This window comes from Pipistrellus kuhlii, unplaced genomic scaffold (genome assembly GCF_014108245.1).
Source record: "Pipistrellus kuhlii isolate mPipKuh1 unplaced genomic scaffold, mPipKuh1.p scaffold_m20_p_8, whole genome shotgun sequence".
NCBI classification, from domain to species: Eukaryota; Metazoa; Chordata; class Mammalia; order Chiroptera; family Vespertilionidae; genus Pipistrellus; species Pipistrellus kuhlii.
Window position 1 is genome coordinate 25,296,846 of NW_023425584.1, and position 17,059 is coordinate 25,313,904.

A 17,059-nucleotide genomic window follows, 5' to 3' on the forward strand; every position below is an offset into this window, starting at 1 on the left:
ATAAGTGGAATAACAAATCAATTTTTCTCTCTTTCCCTTCCTCTCTCTCAAATCAATAAAAAAGGACAGTGTGGCATTGACAAAAGAACATACAAATAGATCAACAGAACAAAATAGAAAGCCACACAAATAAAGCCAACTCTTCCTTTGATCTTTGACAAAGGAACCAAGGCAATTCAATGGAGAAAGGGGAATCTTTTCAGAAAATCTGGAGCAAGTGGAAATACAAATGTAAACAAAAAATAATCTAGAAACACCCTAGCTGGTTTGTTTCAGTGCATAGTGAGTTGGCCCAAGGAATATCTAAAGGGAGCTCAGGTTCAATTCTGGTCAAGGGCACGTACCTTGGTTGCAGGCTCAATCCCTGGTCCTGATTGGAGCATGTATAGAGGGAAAATAATAGATGTGTCTCTCTCACATTAATGTTTCTCTGTCTCTCCCTCTTTCTCCCACTTTCTCTAAAAATCAATGGAAAATACCCTCTGGTGAAGATTAACAACAACAAAAATAAAGATACATACTTTATACCTGTCGCAAAAATTAACTCTCAAAATGAATCAATAGCCCTAACCAGTTTGGCTTAGTGGATAGAGCATTGGCCTGTGGACTCAAGGGTTCCAGGTTAGATTCCGGTCAATGGCATGTACCTTAGTTGTGGACACATCCCCAGTAGGGGGTATGCAGAAGGCAGCTGATCTATTTTTCTCTCTCATTGATGTTTCTAGCTCTCTATCCCTCTCCCTTCCTTTCTGAAAAAAAAAATCAATTAAAAAATATATTTTTTGTTAATGAATCAATAGATCTAAATGTAAAATGCAAAACTATAAAACTTCTAGAATACATCACAGGAGAAAATTTAGGTGACCTTAGGTTAGATGATGAATTTTGAGATATAACATCAAAAGCACAATATAAGAAAGAAAAATTAATGTTGGACTTTGTTAAAAATTAAAAACTTCTCTCCTGTTAAAATATTTTTTAAAAAAATTTTCACTCAAGGATATGTTTTCATTGATTTTTATTCAAGGATATTTTTTCTCATTGATTCTTTTAAAAAATTTTTTTTATTGATTTCAGAGAGGAGGGGAGAGGGAGAGATAGAAACATCGATGATGAGAGAGAATCAATGATTGGCTGCCTCTTGCACATACCACACAAGGGATCAAGCCCACAGTCCCAGGAATGTGCCATAACTGGAAATTGAACCATGACCATACTTACCTGGTAGCTGACAAGTGCCATCACAGCAACAAGAAAAGGGGGGGGGGGGCATTACCTGAACCTCCTATTCTTTCACCACTTGCCGAGCATCAGTGGTCACCTTCTTCAGTTGACCCCATGTGGGAACAATAGCTGCTCCGGTGGCCTTGCTCACCTGCCTTCTGCTCTCCTCCTTCTTCAGTGTCAGTGGCTGAACTGGCATCATCACGGGAGGTGTGATCTTCAGCTTCTTGAACAGTGGCATTAGCTGATCTCCCAGGACCATGGTCCTGACGCACCATTCGCTCTGGCACCCAGATGGGGTTAGAAATGCCTTCTGGAAAGATACAAACATGGCCTCTTCCCCACATCATTACTGGATCTGGCCCTCTCCACTGCCCTGTTTGTAAATCCTTTCTTCACGCCATACGGGCAGATGCTTGGCTGCTGTGCAACCATCACTGTCACAATTTTAAACATTTAAAGTGTAAAGACTGCAGCCAATTAAGCCGACCAGGCCCTTTTCCCCATGGGGGCCTGGTGTGCAATGGCTGCAAACAGCAGCATCCTTGGTAGTGTACGCAACCTGTTGCTTAGTATGGGTTGCCCTAAGGGACCTTGGATATAGCCCTTTCTGGTGGACATTCGTGTCTGAACTCACGCTGCCCTCCATCTAGGCTCCAAACGGGTATGAGGGGTGCCTTTGGAAAGCCCCAGGGCACAGTGGCCAGAGTCCACATTGGCCAAGTCATCATGTCCATCCGCACCAAGCTGCAGAACAAGGAGCATGTGATTGAGGCCCTGCGCAGAGCCAAGTTCAAGTTCCCTGGCCGCCAGAAGATCCACATCTCCAAGAAGTGGGGCTTCACGAAGTTTAACGCGGATGAGTTTGAAGACATGGTGGCTGATAAGCGCCTCATCCCAGATGGCTGTGGGGTCAAATACATCCCTAATCGCGGTCCCCTGGACAAATGGCGAGCCCTGCACTCGTGAGAGTCTCGGTGCTGCCCCCACCTTACACCCACCAATAAATCAGTTTTCCATCCAATAAATAAATAAATAAATAAATAAATAAATAAATAAATAAAAAATAAAGTGTAAAGAGCATGATTTAACTGATTCTGTGGAGTAGGATAATACCCATCTCCCTCTTTTTTGTTTTTTGTAGCTGAGTCTTTAAGGTTCGATTGGCTCTTTCTACAATTGCCTGTCCCTGGGGATTATAGTGAATTCATGTTTTATGCATTATTTGATGTTGTTTGCAAAACTGCTGAAAGGAGGAGCAAGTATAGGAAGGTGCATTATCTGTTTTTCTTTCCAGGGGCCGTCCCATGACTGGGAAAGTCACTAGGCAGTGGTTAATCACATACTTTGCACTTTCCTTCATAAGAGAGAAAAGAACCCTTCGAGGGATTTCAGAACCTATTGGGATGATGTAAAGCGAATTCTAGATCAGAGAAAGTTTCTTAAAATTCAAACCCTTGAAGGATTGTCAAGCTTGATTTTACCAATACATTATATATTAAAGTGGATTAGCCCTAGCTGGTTTGGCTCAGTGGATAGAGTGTCAGCCTGAGAATTAAATGGTCCAGGGTTTGATTCCACTCAACGGCACATGCTTGGCTCTAGCTGGTTTGGCTCAATGGCTGGAGCGTTGGCCTGGGGACTGAAGGGTTCCTGGGTTCGATTCTGGTCAAGGGCACATGCCTGGGTGGCAGGCATGATCCCCAGTAGGGAGCATGCAGGAGGCAGTCAATCAATGATTCACGTCATAATTAAAGTTCCAAGAGCAAAAGACAAAGAGAGAATATTAAAAGCAGCAAGAGCAGCTGAAACCGGTTTGGCTCAGTGGATAGAGTCTGCATTGGCCTACAGACTAAAAGGTCCCGGGTTCGATTCCGGTCAAGGGCATGTACCTTGGTTGCGGGCACATCCCCAATAAAGGGTGTGCAAGAGGCGGCTGGTCAGTGATTCTCTCTCATCGATGTTTCTAACTCTCTATCCCTCTCTCTTCCTCTCTGTAAAATATCAATAAAAAATATATTTTTTTAAAAAAAAGCAGCAAGAGCAAAGCAGGTAGTTAACTATAAAGGAGCACCCATATAATTGTCAGCTGATTTCTCAACAAAAACCATGCAGGCCAGACGGGAATGGCAAAAAATATTCAAGGTGATGAATAGCAAGAACCTACAGCCAAAAATACTCTACCCAGCAAAGCTATCACTCAGAATCAAAGGCCAGATAAAGAGCTTCACAAATAAAAAAAAAGCTAAAGGAGTTCATCACCACCAAACCAGAATTATATGAATTGCTGAAGGGGGTTCTCTATGAAGAAGAAGAAAATAAAGATAAAAATTTTGAACAACAAATACATAACTATCAACAAGTGAATCTAAAAACCAAGGGAATTTAAAAAATCTGATGAGCCGAAATTGGTTTGGCTCAGTGGTAGAGCGCTGGTCTGTGGACTGAAGGATCCAGGTTCGATTCCAGTCAGGGACATGTACCTTGGTTGTGGGCACATCCCTGGTGGGAAGGTGTGCAGGAGGCAGCTGGTCGATGTTTCTCTCTCAGCAACGTTTCTAGCTCTCTATCTCTTTCCCTTCCTCTCTGTAAAATATCAATAAAATATTTTTTTATTTTTTTAAAGGTAGTTGGTTTTTTTTAAATTTAATTTAATTAATTTATTTTTTAATACATTTTATTGATTTTTTACAGAGAGGAAGGGAGAGAGATAGAGAGCTAGAAATGTCGATGAGAGAGAAACATCGACCAGCTGCCTCCTGCACACCCCCTACCGGGGATGTGCCCGCAACCAATGTACATGCCCTTGACAGGAATCAAACACGGGACCTTTCAGTCCACAGACCAATGCTCTACCACTGAGCCAAACCGGTTTTGGCAAAATATATTTTTTTAAAAATCTGATGAACAATATTAACTGGTGAATATAATAGAATCAGAGGTATGGAAGGGCAGTGAATTGACGATTCTGAGGGAAAAGGGGAGGGGGGGTGTGGGAAGAGACTGAACATAAACTGTACACCTATGGGTGAGGACAATGGGGGGTGGAGAAAGGGCAGAGAGTGGGGTAGGAATCTGGTGGAGGGGAGCAATGGAGCGGGGGGGGGGATGAGGAACATTTGTAATAATATGAACAATAAACTTAAACTGGTCTTAAAGGTTTAGTCTTGACCACAGAATTATTTTCAGTTTGGCCATTAAATTTTTATATGTATGGCTATTCCTCAAAATATTTAAAATGGAGCTGACACACAATCCAGCAATCCCACTTCTGGGTATTTATCCATGAAAACAAAAACACTAATTCAAAAGGTATACTCACCTGTGTTCATTGCTACATTATTTTTAATTAGTGGCTTGGTGCACGAAATTCATGCACATTTAAAGGGAATTAATTAGAGAAAATAATTTAATATTGCTATTTGTCCTTTTTCTATAATTGAAGTGTCAGAGATGAAAGAAAATTAGTAAAATGTACAATATATGAAAACCTTCCTCCTGTCAGTGTCTGGGGCACACCACAGGGCCCAGAGTCAAGTCCCTGCCCACCCACATACACCTCAATGTGAGACCCACACCCGGCTGACCCCTACCCCATTGAGCTAGATCCAGACCCGGCCAGTCCCACCCTTGTCAAGCCCCTTGACATAGCCTCAGGTACCCTGGCCCAGTGCCAGGACAGGGAGCATGGTCTCAGGTCCCCCAGCCCAGACTGGGGCGGGGCGGGGGGGGAGAGCGTGCTTTGAGGTCCCCCCTCAAGCCCCGCCAAGCGGGGGAGGGGAGCATGGGGGTGCACCTTGAGGTCCCACGTCAAGCCCCCTGGGTGGGAAGCATGGCTTGAGGTCCCGTGTTAAACCCTGCCAGGCAGGGAAGCTCAGCCTCAGGTGCTGACCCGGTGCTGGGGCAGAGGGTACAGCTGAGGTCCCCTGGCCTGGTGCCAAGCGGAAAGCACCTCTTGAGATCCCCTGTCAAGCCCCACCTAGTGGGAGGTTTGGCCTGAGGTCCCCTAGCCCAGCACCAGGACGGGAAGAACACCTTGAGTTCCCTCATCAAGCCCTGCCAGGTGTGGGGCATGGCTGAGACCTTCTGTCAAGCCCTGCCAGGTGGGGGACATGGCTGATTGCTTGTGAAGGCTCCTTATGGGAACTTGGCCTCAGCTGTGAGTGCAGCCATCTTTGTGACAGAGTGATGGTCAATTAGCATATTCCCTCTTTATTAGATAGGATAGTCAAGATATGGAAGCAGCCTAGATGAATAGATAAGTGAGATGTGGTAGGCATATACAATGGAATATAACTCAGCAATAAAAAAGAATGAAATCATAAAAATGCTTTTTTTTAAAGAATTAAATCTTGCCGAAACCGATTTGGCTCAGTGGATAGAGCGTCGGTCTGTGGACTGAAAGGTCCCGGGTTCAATTCCGATCAAGGGCATGTACCTTGGTTGCGGGCACATCCCCAGTAGGGGGTGTGCAAGAGGCAGCTGATCAATGATTCTCTCTCATCGATGTTTCTAACTCTCTATCCCTCTCTCTTCCTCTCTGTAAAATATCAATAAAATATATATATTAATTTAAAAAAAAAGAATTAAATCTTGCCCCGACTGGTTTGGCTCAGTGGATACAGCATCTGCCTGTGGACTGTAGGGGTCCCAGCTTTGATTCCAGCCAAGGGCACATGCCCAGGTTGTGGGCTTGAATCCCAGTGGAGGGGGGTGTAAGAGGCAGTCAATGATCCTCTCATCATTGATGTTTTTATATCTTCCTCTCCCCCTCCCTTCCTCTCTTAAATCAATAAAAAAAAATTTTTTTAATCTTATCATTTACAACATGGATGGACCTTTGAGGATTTTACGTTAAGTGAGATAAGTTCGGCAGAGAAAAATAAACACCATATGATTTCACTTATAGATGGAATCAAAAACAACACTACGAAACAAATAAACAAACAAAATAGAGCCATAGATGTAGAGAACAAGCTGATGATTGCCAAAAGGGAGAGAAGTGGGGGATGGTAAAATTAATGAATTAATTTTGTAAAACTCCTGTCCCAGAATTATGCTAAAAACAAAAACCAAGAGCAGAGGGTAGGATTAATGGATGGAAAATTACTAAGAGAAACTTGATTAGATATTAAGCGGGGAAGGAAAGAGACTAAATAAATACATAAACATTCAAGAACTCAAAACACTGTGCTCAGAAGCCTCTCTTGAGGGTTAACTAAGAATGACATGGGGAAAATGCAGACAGCAGTTTGATGGTGAGCATTGAATATATTAAGTTGTAGATCTCTGACTAAAATAAAGGTAATGACAAGGATGGAAAAATAGTACAAAAAAAAAACCAAAAACACAATATGACTAGAAAAAAAACTGAAGTGAGGAGAGAAAGGGGAAAAGAATAAAATAACTGAATATAAGTAATAAATCGGGAATCAAGATATAGCTGACAAACAAAATAATACAGAAAGGAAAAGGAATTTGAGGACATTGGAAAAAGATACAAGCATATAGTAACTATTGGAACAAAAGCCAAAGCATTACTAAACACAGCAATTAATTTTAAAAGTAAGGGTTTTCTTTGTTTGGCGTTGGGTTTGTGTGTTGTTGATCTCTCTCTCTCTCTCTCTTTCTTTTCTTTCTTTCGTTTGGAAACAAGGTTGCGAATGGGAGGAATCTCAAATCAAATAAGCAAGGCTCATTACTGGGAAGATGAAGAAAGCTGAGACAGCAGCAAAAGGGCTGGAGGGCGCCCGCGGGTCGCGAACCGCTTCGCCCTGAGGCGAGTGCGATAAGGAAGTTTTGTATTCGAAGGAACCGCTGAGCTAAAGCCAGCCCGGATGTGCGCTTTGGATTAAATGCTTTTCACTGCTGAGAAGGATGTACGTCATAACAAATCGACGGAAGTAAATGTGATCCAGGATATTTTTCCAACCAAAAAACTGTCCAATTCGCTGTCGCCCGCAACACCCACCCACCCTACCCGGTGCCCATCTGAGAACACTTAGCAATGACTCAGGTCCCCCCTCCTCCTCAGTGAGCTCTCCCAGTTCCGGGTTTATCCTCTCCTGCCAGCAGCAGTCACCTGACCCACCAGCCTCTGCACTCCTGCAGTCCACCACACGGGGTCATCCTGTCATCAAACCAACTTTCAGAGCTTAACCAGGAATTCACTTTCTTCACAAGCTTCCAAGTGTATTTCAGGCCTTTTCTTGAACTTTGCAGCTAAACCAGATAAATCCTACAGCTCCTCTCCCAGGTGTTAATATAGCATTACTTACTCGGCTACTGGTTTTTAAATTTACTTGAAATCCCACATGAAACTCCTTTTATGTATACTGTAAGTAGCTAACCCTTCTCTTCCACAATCCTACTTTTCCCCAGTTAGCCAGGTAGGATTTCAGTGTATATCCTTCCAGTCCTTTCCCTCAACCTATATATTTTACACGATTTGCTTTCATGATTGGGGTGCTTCTTGGGGATCAGTTTGTTGGGCAATTTCTGTGCTTGTTTACTTAACAGTATGTCTTGGAGATCTTTCTTGTCAGTAAATATAGATCTAATCTATATTGTGATGGCTGCTTTACAGTCAAGTATAAATGTGCTAGTTTTTATTTTACATGTTTTTAAATACTTAATTGATTTCAGAGGAAGGGATGCAAACATCTCATCAGTTATGAGAATCACTGATGGGCTGCCTCCTGCATGGCTCACACTGGGCATCCAGCTCGTGATCCTGGCATGTGCCCCGACCAGGAATGGAACTCTCATCTCATGGTTCATGGGTTGACCCTAAACCACTGAGCCATGCCAGCTGGGCTGAACCAGTTTTATTTTAAATTCTTCACTATTATAAAAACAAAGCTTCAGTAAACATCCTTGTATGTTTATGTACACATAAGCAAGTATGTTTTTAGGATAGAGTAGAATTGCTAAATATTCTTCACATTTAAATTTCTGGAGGGGATTATGTGAGATACCTGAAGCCACAGAATTATCTGGAGCCATACTGAATTTTTGTTCACCCAATACTGTAAGTAGATATTTTACAAAATGTAAATTCCACAACGCTTTCATGCCTTGCCCCAGAAGATACTGCCAGAGCCTAGAACATACTCACATATATTGAATAAATGAAAACACGTAGGCCTGGCACAGGCATATTCCTCAATCAGAATGCAGTTCCCACGGTTTTAGAAAACAAATATCAATGAAGTTCCTCTTCCAGAGATTTCTGAGTTCTCTGGGATTGCTCTGGGCTCCTAAATTTCCATCCCTTCTCCAACTTACCACATTGAGTTCCTCCAAATACCCATGACCTAGGCAGGCCCCTTGGAGGCTCAAACCACTTGCCAGTCCCTAGAGAACTTAAGAGAACCTGGAATTTAGAAGTTTTTTAGTAGAGGTGGCCAGAGGGAGATTTCACTGTACCAAAGAGGGAGATGATTTGAAGCCAACTTGAATTAGTTTCCTGAAAAATGAATACTGAACCATGGAAGGTTATCTGCTCACTGATAACCTTCTTTAACCTGAATGGGGTCCCAGTCCACTAGGGCAGATTCTTATACAAGGACCCGTATAGTATATAATGACAAGGAAGGCACCCACTAATTAGCCTGCGATTGGGCAACAAACACTGTATGTCAAACTTTCAGCCAGGCCTTGAAACACATTCACAGTTCCCAGGGGCAGGATTCAGCATTAGAAATAATATAGGCAAAAAACAGTCCTGCCAAGTTTGGTTCAGTGGATAGAGTGCTGGTCCGCCTGGGGACTGAAAGGTTCCAGATTCAATTTCTGGTCAAGGGCACGTACCTCAGTTACAGGCCCTGGTTGGGGCATGTGCAGGATACAACCAGTATTTGTTTGTCTCTCTCCCTCTCTTCCACTCTCCAAACATCAATGGAAAAATATCCTTGGGTGAGGATTAACAAAAATAATATAGGCAAAAAAAATCCTGAACAGCAAAGGAATTTTGGATAAAAGTCCAAAGAAAAGAGCAGGGTATTCGGGGGGACCACAGATGATTCTGATACATTAAGGATTTCAGAAAACTACATGGGGCAGAGAATTTAGTCAAGCCCTATGGTGACAGCCTTAAGCCAAATAGAAATAGATAAAGTTGTAGAATTTACCTGCTCGATGTTTAAAGATTTTTGTTTTAAAAGACTGATTTTCCCCCCTTTGCATTCATGGGACTTGGCACAATACCTGATCCAGGGAATATCAAAATTGTGTTTCCTTTAGTTAATCACTCTTTACCAAAGCAGAGAAGAGTTTCTCAATGGAGCTGACTGGAAGGATTTCACCCCCACTCCTGGGGACAGACATTTTTAGTTATAATTTTGGGAAGGGGTGCTATTGGCAACTACTGAGTAGAGGCTAGGGATACTGCTAAACACCCTACAATGCACAGGGGGGCTCACACACAAGGAATTGTACAATCCATAATGTCAACAGTGCCAAGAGTGAGTGACCCTGCGCCTAGCCTAACTGCAGTAAGGAAACCCTCAGTTCAAGATGGAGCTCGCTGTTCCTAAAACACCACCCAAGGAGGCTAAAAATTATAGGAAAAGTTCTGTTCAGAGTCCTCTGGACAGAGAACCCATTAGAGGAAAATACAACTCATGCTGAAGGAACCAAGGGGGAAAAAGCGACAGGGCTCAAATGAAGGGAGAATACACCGTCTAATGGGAAACCCTCAGTGTGGGAAGAAGAAAAATACACAGGGGGAAAATATGGAATGTTTCCACAAATGTGAAATAGGCCCAGTCAATGCCATTTATTATACATGTTGAACAGCCTCTGACACACAAAGGCTCCCATTTGAGGGTGTGTGTTTTTTTCCGTTTTCTTTTTTGCATCAAACAGGTTCTTCCAAGAGCCTGCTCACAAGGAAGACAAAAACAGAGTAATCCTCAATAAAATAAAACAAACAGGAATAGCTTAACAATCTACATATGAAAAACAAAGGTTAAAAAAACTCAACAGACAAAATCCACACCAAACACTCATTCCATTTAATTTCCTATTTCATGCACTGAGGGAACCAAGGCTATCGAGCCCCAAGGCAATAATGCTCTGAGGTTCTAGTTCAGGCTCCCTCTATGTGACAGATTCATGCACACACATCCGCACATACTACTGACCCAGGCAAAAGTACACATGCATGCATCGGTGGCCAGAGAACCACTGTGGGGGGTGGGGAGTGGCTGGTCAAGGATATATCAACTAGAAACTGGGGGCCCAGAGAACGTTTCTGTGGAAGGCCAAGCAAGAGCCAAAATTAAAACAAAGGCAGAACACAGAATAAATGCAGGATGCTCGGAGAAGACTGGATAGACGAAGAGGGAAAGATGCAGGGGAAGTTTTGGGAAAGCAGCCTCAGAAGAGGTTTTTCTTTATTGGGAACAGATGGGCAAAGGGCCTGTGATGCGGGTGATACACTGAGGCTAAAGGAACATGCCACAGCATTACCTCTACCTCCTGTGCTTTCTCTCAAGGTCGAGAGAAACTATAAACACCCGCCCTCTAGTCCTCCCCATTGCCAGTTAAGGACTTTCCCAAGTACTCCCCCTGCACGAAAAAATGACCCCGCCCACACTCAAAGTTAAGCCCAGCAAAGGGCCAAGCATAGAAAGCCTCAGTAACTCTTCTTGGTGGAACCAAAGCCAGAGAAGCCCATCACAGCTGCCATTTCATCATCCTCCTCAAATGTCAAGTCCTCCTCAGCCCTCCTTTTCTTCTCCTTCTGTTTCTCTTTCTTGTAGGCTTTGGCCTTTTCCTCCTGGAGAGATGAGGGGGAAACCACTCAGTATCAGTTCAGGCTCCTGAGCCAAACATTGTCGAAAGAGATAGATGAGCTTCAAAATTCCTTTCTATTTTTAGGAGAAAATAGTTAAAGACAAGTAAAATTTCAAAAGCAGAGGAAAAAACCACAGTAAAGAGTATAAAGAGTATAAAGGACAAGAGAAGTTTTAGCCTGTGGAGAGCACTTCTCAATCCTACATTCCAGTTCATCTTTAGTTAATCTATACTAATAAAAGGGTAATATGCAAATTGGCCACAATGCCCTCACAGTAACGACCAAACAGCAGGCTGTGTGGGGCGACCAAGCCAGCAGGTAGGTTAGTGAGGGACATCCAAATGACTGAATAGTGGGTTGCATGGGGTGACCAAGCAGGCAGGGTTTTTAATGAGGGACGACCAAACGACCAAACAGCAGGTTACATGGGGTGACCAGGCCAGCAGAGGGGGCAGCGAGGGGCGACCAGGCTAGCAGAAGGGGGCAGTTGGCAGCAACCAGGCCAGCAGGGGGGGCAGTTAGGGGTGATCAGGCAGATGAGCAGTTAGAAGCCAGTGGTCCCAGATTGTGAGAAGGATGTCCGATGGGAACCGGACTGGAAAGGATGCAGGCTGGGCAGAGGGCACCCTCCCTGGCCCTGTGCATGAATGTCATGCACCAGGCCTCTAGTATTATAAAAGCAAAACCAGGAGGGGGTCGGGGGGGCATTGGTATATGTACAAAAATAATAATTTTTTTTAAAAAAGTATATATATATACATATATATATATATATATAAAAAAAAAGCAAAACCACTTAATAGCAAGTAACATTCTGAGGTATGTAGTACATGCCAGGAACTGATCTAAGTGCTTTAAGTATGTTATATATTAAGATATCTAATTGGAAGAAATTGAAGCAGTTTATGTAACTTGCCCAAGATTCATAGCCAGTAAGTGGAGGAAAGAGAATTGTGATCTACACAGCCTAGTTCCACTAGCCTCTTGGAGACCAGGTACATTTATTTAAACTAATATAAAAAATATGGCCCACTGAATCCAGAAAAATAAGGGTAGGTTAAGTAGAAAAGAGTGTTGGCCTGCGAACTGAAGGGTACTGTGTTTGGTTCTGGTTAAGGGCACATGCCTGGAATACCAGCTTGATACACCAAAAGGTCACCGGTTTAATTCCAGGTCAGGACACATACCCAGGTTTTGGGTCGATTCCTAATCAGGGTGCATACGGGAAGCAGCCAATTGATGTTTCTCTCCCCCTTTTTCTCCCCCTTCCTCTCTCTTTAGAATCAATTAAAGAGAGACAGAGAAAATCAGCCTCCCCATGATTCCTAACATACTATTCAAAGCTGGGGGAAGGAAGATGGAAGGACAGAAGAGCCTTACTTCTTCTCTGAGCTCCTTCATCCTTTCCTCGAAATCATAATCCTTTTGTTTCTCTTCCATCTTCTTCTTATTGACTTCAAAACGTTTCTTCACCTGATCCAAGGTGGAACGTTCCACACGCATAGACATGCCCAGATTTCGCTGATCTGGGTGGGGTCAAAAGCAAAGAAGGTAAGGTACTAACAACATCCTCAGCCCTTCGAGCCTTTTCCTGTTAGTACTTTTTCCTTTGAGAAATTTTTAAAGTTTATTTGGGCCAATCTGACAACACATGCCAGGGAGCAAGATTTTACATGCTTCCTGCTGACATTTTTTAAACATCTTCTTATAAAACACACAGCAAAAATAGTTATAGATAAAACAAAAACAAAACTCCCTTGGCTTTCCTTGATTCCAGAAGCTGCAGTCCCAGATTAATGAGATCTGAGCAGATCCATGTCAGTGGGGACACCTGAACCCAGAAAACCGTGGTTCGGGTTTGTGGAGAGCCTAGAACAGTGTCTCACTTCACGGCCTCAAAACATTAAACAATGAAGTAACAGATAACTTGTGCTGAAGCAAATGGAGAGTTCCCCAGGCATTAAAGAAAATACCCAAGTGAAACCACCCTTACCCCATCCCCGACACCAAAGCCTGATTCCAGGCCCAGTCACAAACCATCTCCTAGCCTTACGTTTCTTTCCATTAATGTGATCCAGGAAGTTGATGGAGTCCTTCACAACACAGTCACAGACATTACAGTAATATCTAGTAAACAGGAAGAAACAGCATGAGTCAAATCTGTTTGTAAAGGATTGTACTGTTTTCAACCAAGAAACTAATATTTTTAGGTAAAAAGTCTTTTTAGGAAGCACTTCTCATTTCCAAAAAGCCTTAGCTCTTGGAAAATTGTGGTAACTTCCAAGATGGCCCCTCAATGATCCCTACCCTCTCAATACTTGTAAACTGTGTAGTCCTCCCCCATTTACACCAGGGCTGGTCTGTGTAACCAATAGGATATATCAGACGTGATGCTGCGCTGGCCAGTGTGGCCCCGCTGGCCGAGCGTCATCCCATGCACCGAAAGGTCACCATTTCAATACCAGTTAGAGTGCATACCCATGTTTCAGGTTCCATTCCTGGTCAAGGTATAGGAGGCAACTGATCAATGTTTCTCTCTTTCTCTCTCTTAAATCAATAAAGGCTTTTTTTTTTTTTTTTTTAAAGTGATGCAGCCCTGGCCAATTGGCTCAGTGGATGAAGTGTCAGCCTCAGACAGATAGTCTCAGGATAGAATCTTAGTCAAGGCATGTACCTCAGTTTCATTTCCATCCCTGGTCCTGGTCCCTGGTCCAGGCACATGGGAAGGGCAACCAATCAGTGTGTCTCACCTTCATGTCACTCTCTTTTCCTCTACTCTCTCTAAAAAAAGAAAAAGAAAAAAAAAAATCCTCAGTTGAGAATTGAAAAAAAAAAAAATTTTAAGTGATGCTATTTCACTTCCAACATTAAGTTATAAAATTTTCTTTTAGCCCTAACCGGTTTGGCTCAGTGGATAGAGCATCGGCCTGCGGACTGAAGGGTCCCAGATTCGATTCTGGTCAAGGGGGCATGTACGTGAGTTTCGAGCACATCCCTAGTAAGGGGTGTGCAGAAGGCAGCTGATTGATGTTTCTCTCCCATCGATGTTTCTAACTTTCTATCCCTCTCCCTTCCTCTCTGTAATAAATCAATAAAATTAAAAAAAAAATTTTAAACATGGCTTCGAACTCTGTCCACGTGGATCACTTGCTCCGGGGAACCATTTACTTTGCTGTGAGGACTATGGAGAGGCCCCTGGAACGAAGAACTGAGGCTGCCACACGACAGCCACGTGGCAGAGGCTGGAAGGAGATCCCTCAGCTCCACTCACATCCTGGGTGAACACAGACACATCACACACCTTAACGGCACCTAATTTTGCCTCTAAAAATCTCCTCAGTAGTACCTTCCTTCCAGTATGAGAACAAATCATCCCTTTTAAGACAGTAAGTAGTTATAATGCTAATATGAAGGAGCCTACAGAGTGACCCCTCTACGAGATAATATAATGTTAACCTGAGACCTTGGGAGACAAAGAAAAATAAATCTAAGGATGGAATTACAGGCAACAAGATTGTTATCCTGACCCAGAAATCCTCAACACTTCCTAAAATCAACATAATCTGTTAGACCCATTCCTGACTGCGGTGTAAGATGAAAAGCCACTCACCCTCCCATCTCAGATTGTGGGGTGGTCTTGGTAATGACAATTGTCTTCCCAAGCTTGGATTCCAGGTCCACCTTGTAGTCCCTATGCCGGAGAAGCTCCCGCTTGACTGGCTGCACTGGTTTTCCTGAAATATAATAGGGAAGGAAGTCCCTTCAATATTGCAGTTCCTTAACCAGAAAAGAAAAGATATGCATGAAATTCAAAATCCAGAGGTTTACTCTCATTTCTTTTTTGAAACTTGAAGCAAGGGGCACAACAGGTACGTCTAGCAGTAGATAGGGAGAGTCTGAACAGGAAAAAAGATAAGCAATCCTTAACTCACTACAGTATTTCCTCACTTTATAGCCAATAAGTAAAAAAAGCAATGTTTTCTACTCATTGATTAGCTGAATTGAAGGGAGAAGATTTGAATTTTCACAAAAAGCAACCTTTTTAAAAAAAGAGCAAGGAGCCGAAACCAGTTTGGCTCAGCGGTAGAGCGTCGGTCTGAGGACTGAAAGGTCCCAGGTTCGATTCCGGTCAAAAGCATGTACATTGGTTGCGGGCACATCCCCGGTGGGGGATGTGCAAGAGGCAGCTGGTCGATGTTTCTCTCTCATTGATGTTTCTAGCTCTCTATCTCCCTTCCTCTCTGTAAAAAATCAATAAACTATATTAAAAAAAAAAAAAAAAGAGCAAAGATACTCAATAATGTTTTCAGATATCTTAAGCATCTGCGACCTGGGGAAATTTTTAAAAAGGGAACTAACATTTAGAAATTACCTGTTAATGTGCCAAACACTATTATTATATAGGCTACATAAAAACTAAAAGGTGCAAGGTGGCATGGAGGTAAAGTGAAAAAAGAACATACAGGTTGGAAAGCAGATGAGAAAAATCAAGTATTTTTTTTGTTGTTGTTTTGTTTTAAATATATATTTTATTGATTTTGTACAGAGAGGAAGGGAGAGAGAGAGAGTTAGAAACATCGATGAGAGAGAGTCATCGATCAGCTGCCTCTTGCACATCCCGCAACCAAGGTACATGCCCTTAACCAGAATCGAACCCGGGTCCCTTCAGTCCCCAAGCCGACGCTCTATCCATTGAGCCAAACCGGTTTTGGCAAGTATTTCTTTTTGTACAGTGCTATCTCTATTCTAGGAGAGGCGCACCAATTCCCTGACATTGTACAAGGCACAGAAAACAGCACTACTAAGCACTAGCAGAAACAATCAAATCTTCTCAGCCTAGTACCCTTACTCTTCTCAGACTACAGGAAAAGGTTTAGATTGGGCCAGGAATGTTCTTCTCCCCCTTAAGTAATTTCAACAGAAAGAGAGGGTCTTCAATAACAGTAATGCATAGCAGCAAAATACTCCTCTTGACTTCTCTGTCACTTTTTCCAGGAAACTACTAACATGAGCCAAGCAAAGGGAGGGCAAAGAAGCACAGGACAACAGAGCTGGAAAGCACCTCAAAATCACTTCAGTCCATCTCCTTGTTCATTTTATACATTAGAAAAGAAAAAAAATGAGGACCAGGAAGGCAGGGCTCTTACACAGGTAAGAGGGCAGTGCACTGCGACTCCCCACCGGCTCTCCAAGCCACTGCATCGCCTCTACGATACCCTTAGCCCTTGATGGAGAGGGCACCCACCATCCTTCTTTTCTCTCTCTTCCGTGAGCCTCTTCTCAGCGAGCTTCTCGTATTCATCTTTGTCCCACTTGCGGCGAAAGTCCAAGTTTTTCGTCTGTGGAGAAAAAAATCCCTCAGAATTCGTTGCTAATCGTGTCGGACGCCGAGAGAAACCTCGTCATCACTGGCAAGGCGGCCCCGGGACCTGTAGAGAACGAAGGCTCCCCAGAGCGCACAGGGAGGCTGAAGTGGCTCAGGACCCCAACCCGAGAGACCGCCGCGATCCCACTCTGCGCCAGGGCCTACGGGGCCGCAAAACCGCACGGAGGTATCGGGAAGCCAGTCCGGGGCAGTATATTCCGCGCTGAGAAACCCCCTCATACCCTCCACCCGCTGCAACCCTCCTTCTACACACAACACCTACCCCACTGCTGGACGCCATCTTCACCGCGAAGTGAATGGGAAGCCGGAAAATGTCGTAAAAGGCGACCTCGAAGCCGTAAAGCAAACTTGTCCTCCAATAAGCTGAGCGTCTGCCGTTGGAAAGGAGCTCAAGACTGGAGGGCTCCTAAAATAGACGTGTAAGCCCCGCCTCCGCGTCAACAAAATGACGCATGCGCAGGGAGAGTATGAAGCAACACGGAAGTAAGGGCACCTGCAAAGTTCTGTTGTTTTTTTTCCTCTGGCCTTTGGAAACAACCCTGAAAGTTCAACTCATCTGTTTTACAAACGAAGAACCTGAGGATCAGTGCACTCTAGTCTAATTAACTTGCGTGCATTACCAAGCGTTTCTAAACCTCTAAGGCAGA

General features: G+C 43.5%; 2 protein-coding genes and 1 non-coding gene across 4 annotated transcripts; 2 read left to right on the forward strand and 1 right to left on the reverse strand.

Moving 5' to 3' along the window:
• Positions 1-1,694: 1,694 nt before the first annotated feature.
• Positions 1,695-1,830, forward strand: LOC118711939. Its single transcript, XR_004985890.1, has one exon. It is a non-coding gene; the product is annotated as a small nucleolar RNA SNORA70 (small nucleolar RNA).
• A 17-nt stretch (positions 1,831-1,847) lies between these two features.
• Positions 1,848-2,246, forward strand: LOC118711539 (60S ribosomal protein L10-like). The gene has a single exon (XM_036424696.2). The coding sequence runs from the start codon at positions 1,891-1,893 to the stop codon at positions 2,191-2,193; it is 303 nt and encodes a 100-aa protein (XP_036280589.1). The 5' UTR covers positions 1,848-1,890; the 3' UTR covers positions 2,194-2,246.
• Positions 2,247-9,962: 7,716 nt separating this feature from the next.
• On the reverse strand, positions 9,963-16,809 carry ZMAT2 (zinc finger matrin-type 2). Of its 2 annotated transcripts, none has more exons than XM_045576489.1 (6): positions 16,675-16,809; positions 16,272-16,365; positions 14,637-14,760; positions 13,080-13,153; positions 12,407-12,552; positions 9,963-11,099 (listed from the first exon to the last, which is right to left on the reverse strand). In XM_045576489.1, the coding sequence occupies exons 1-6, from the start codon at positions 16,690-16,692 to the stop codon at positions 10,950-10,952; spliced, it is 606 nt and encodes a 201-aa protein (XP_045432445.1). In that variant the 5' UTR covers positions 16,693-16,809; the 3' UTR covers positions 9,963-10,949. The 2 variants fall into 2 exon arrangements, with proteins under 2 accessions (XP_045432445.1, XP_036280588.1); XM_036424695.2 differs by having other exon boundaries at positions 9,963-11,008; positions 16,675-16,806.
• Positions 16,810-17,059: the final 250 nt, after the last annotated feature.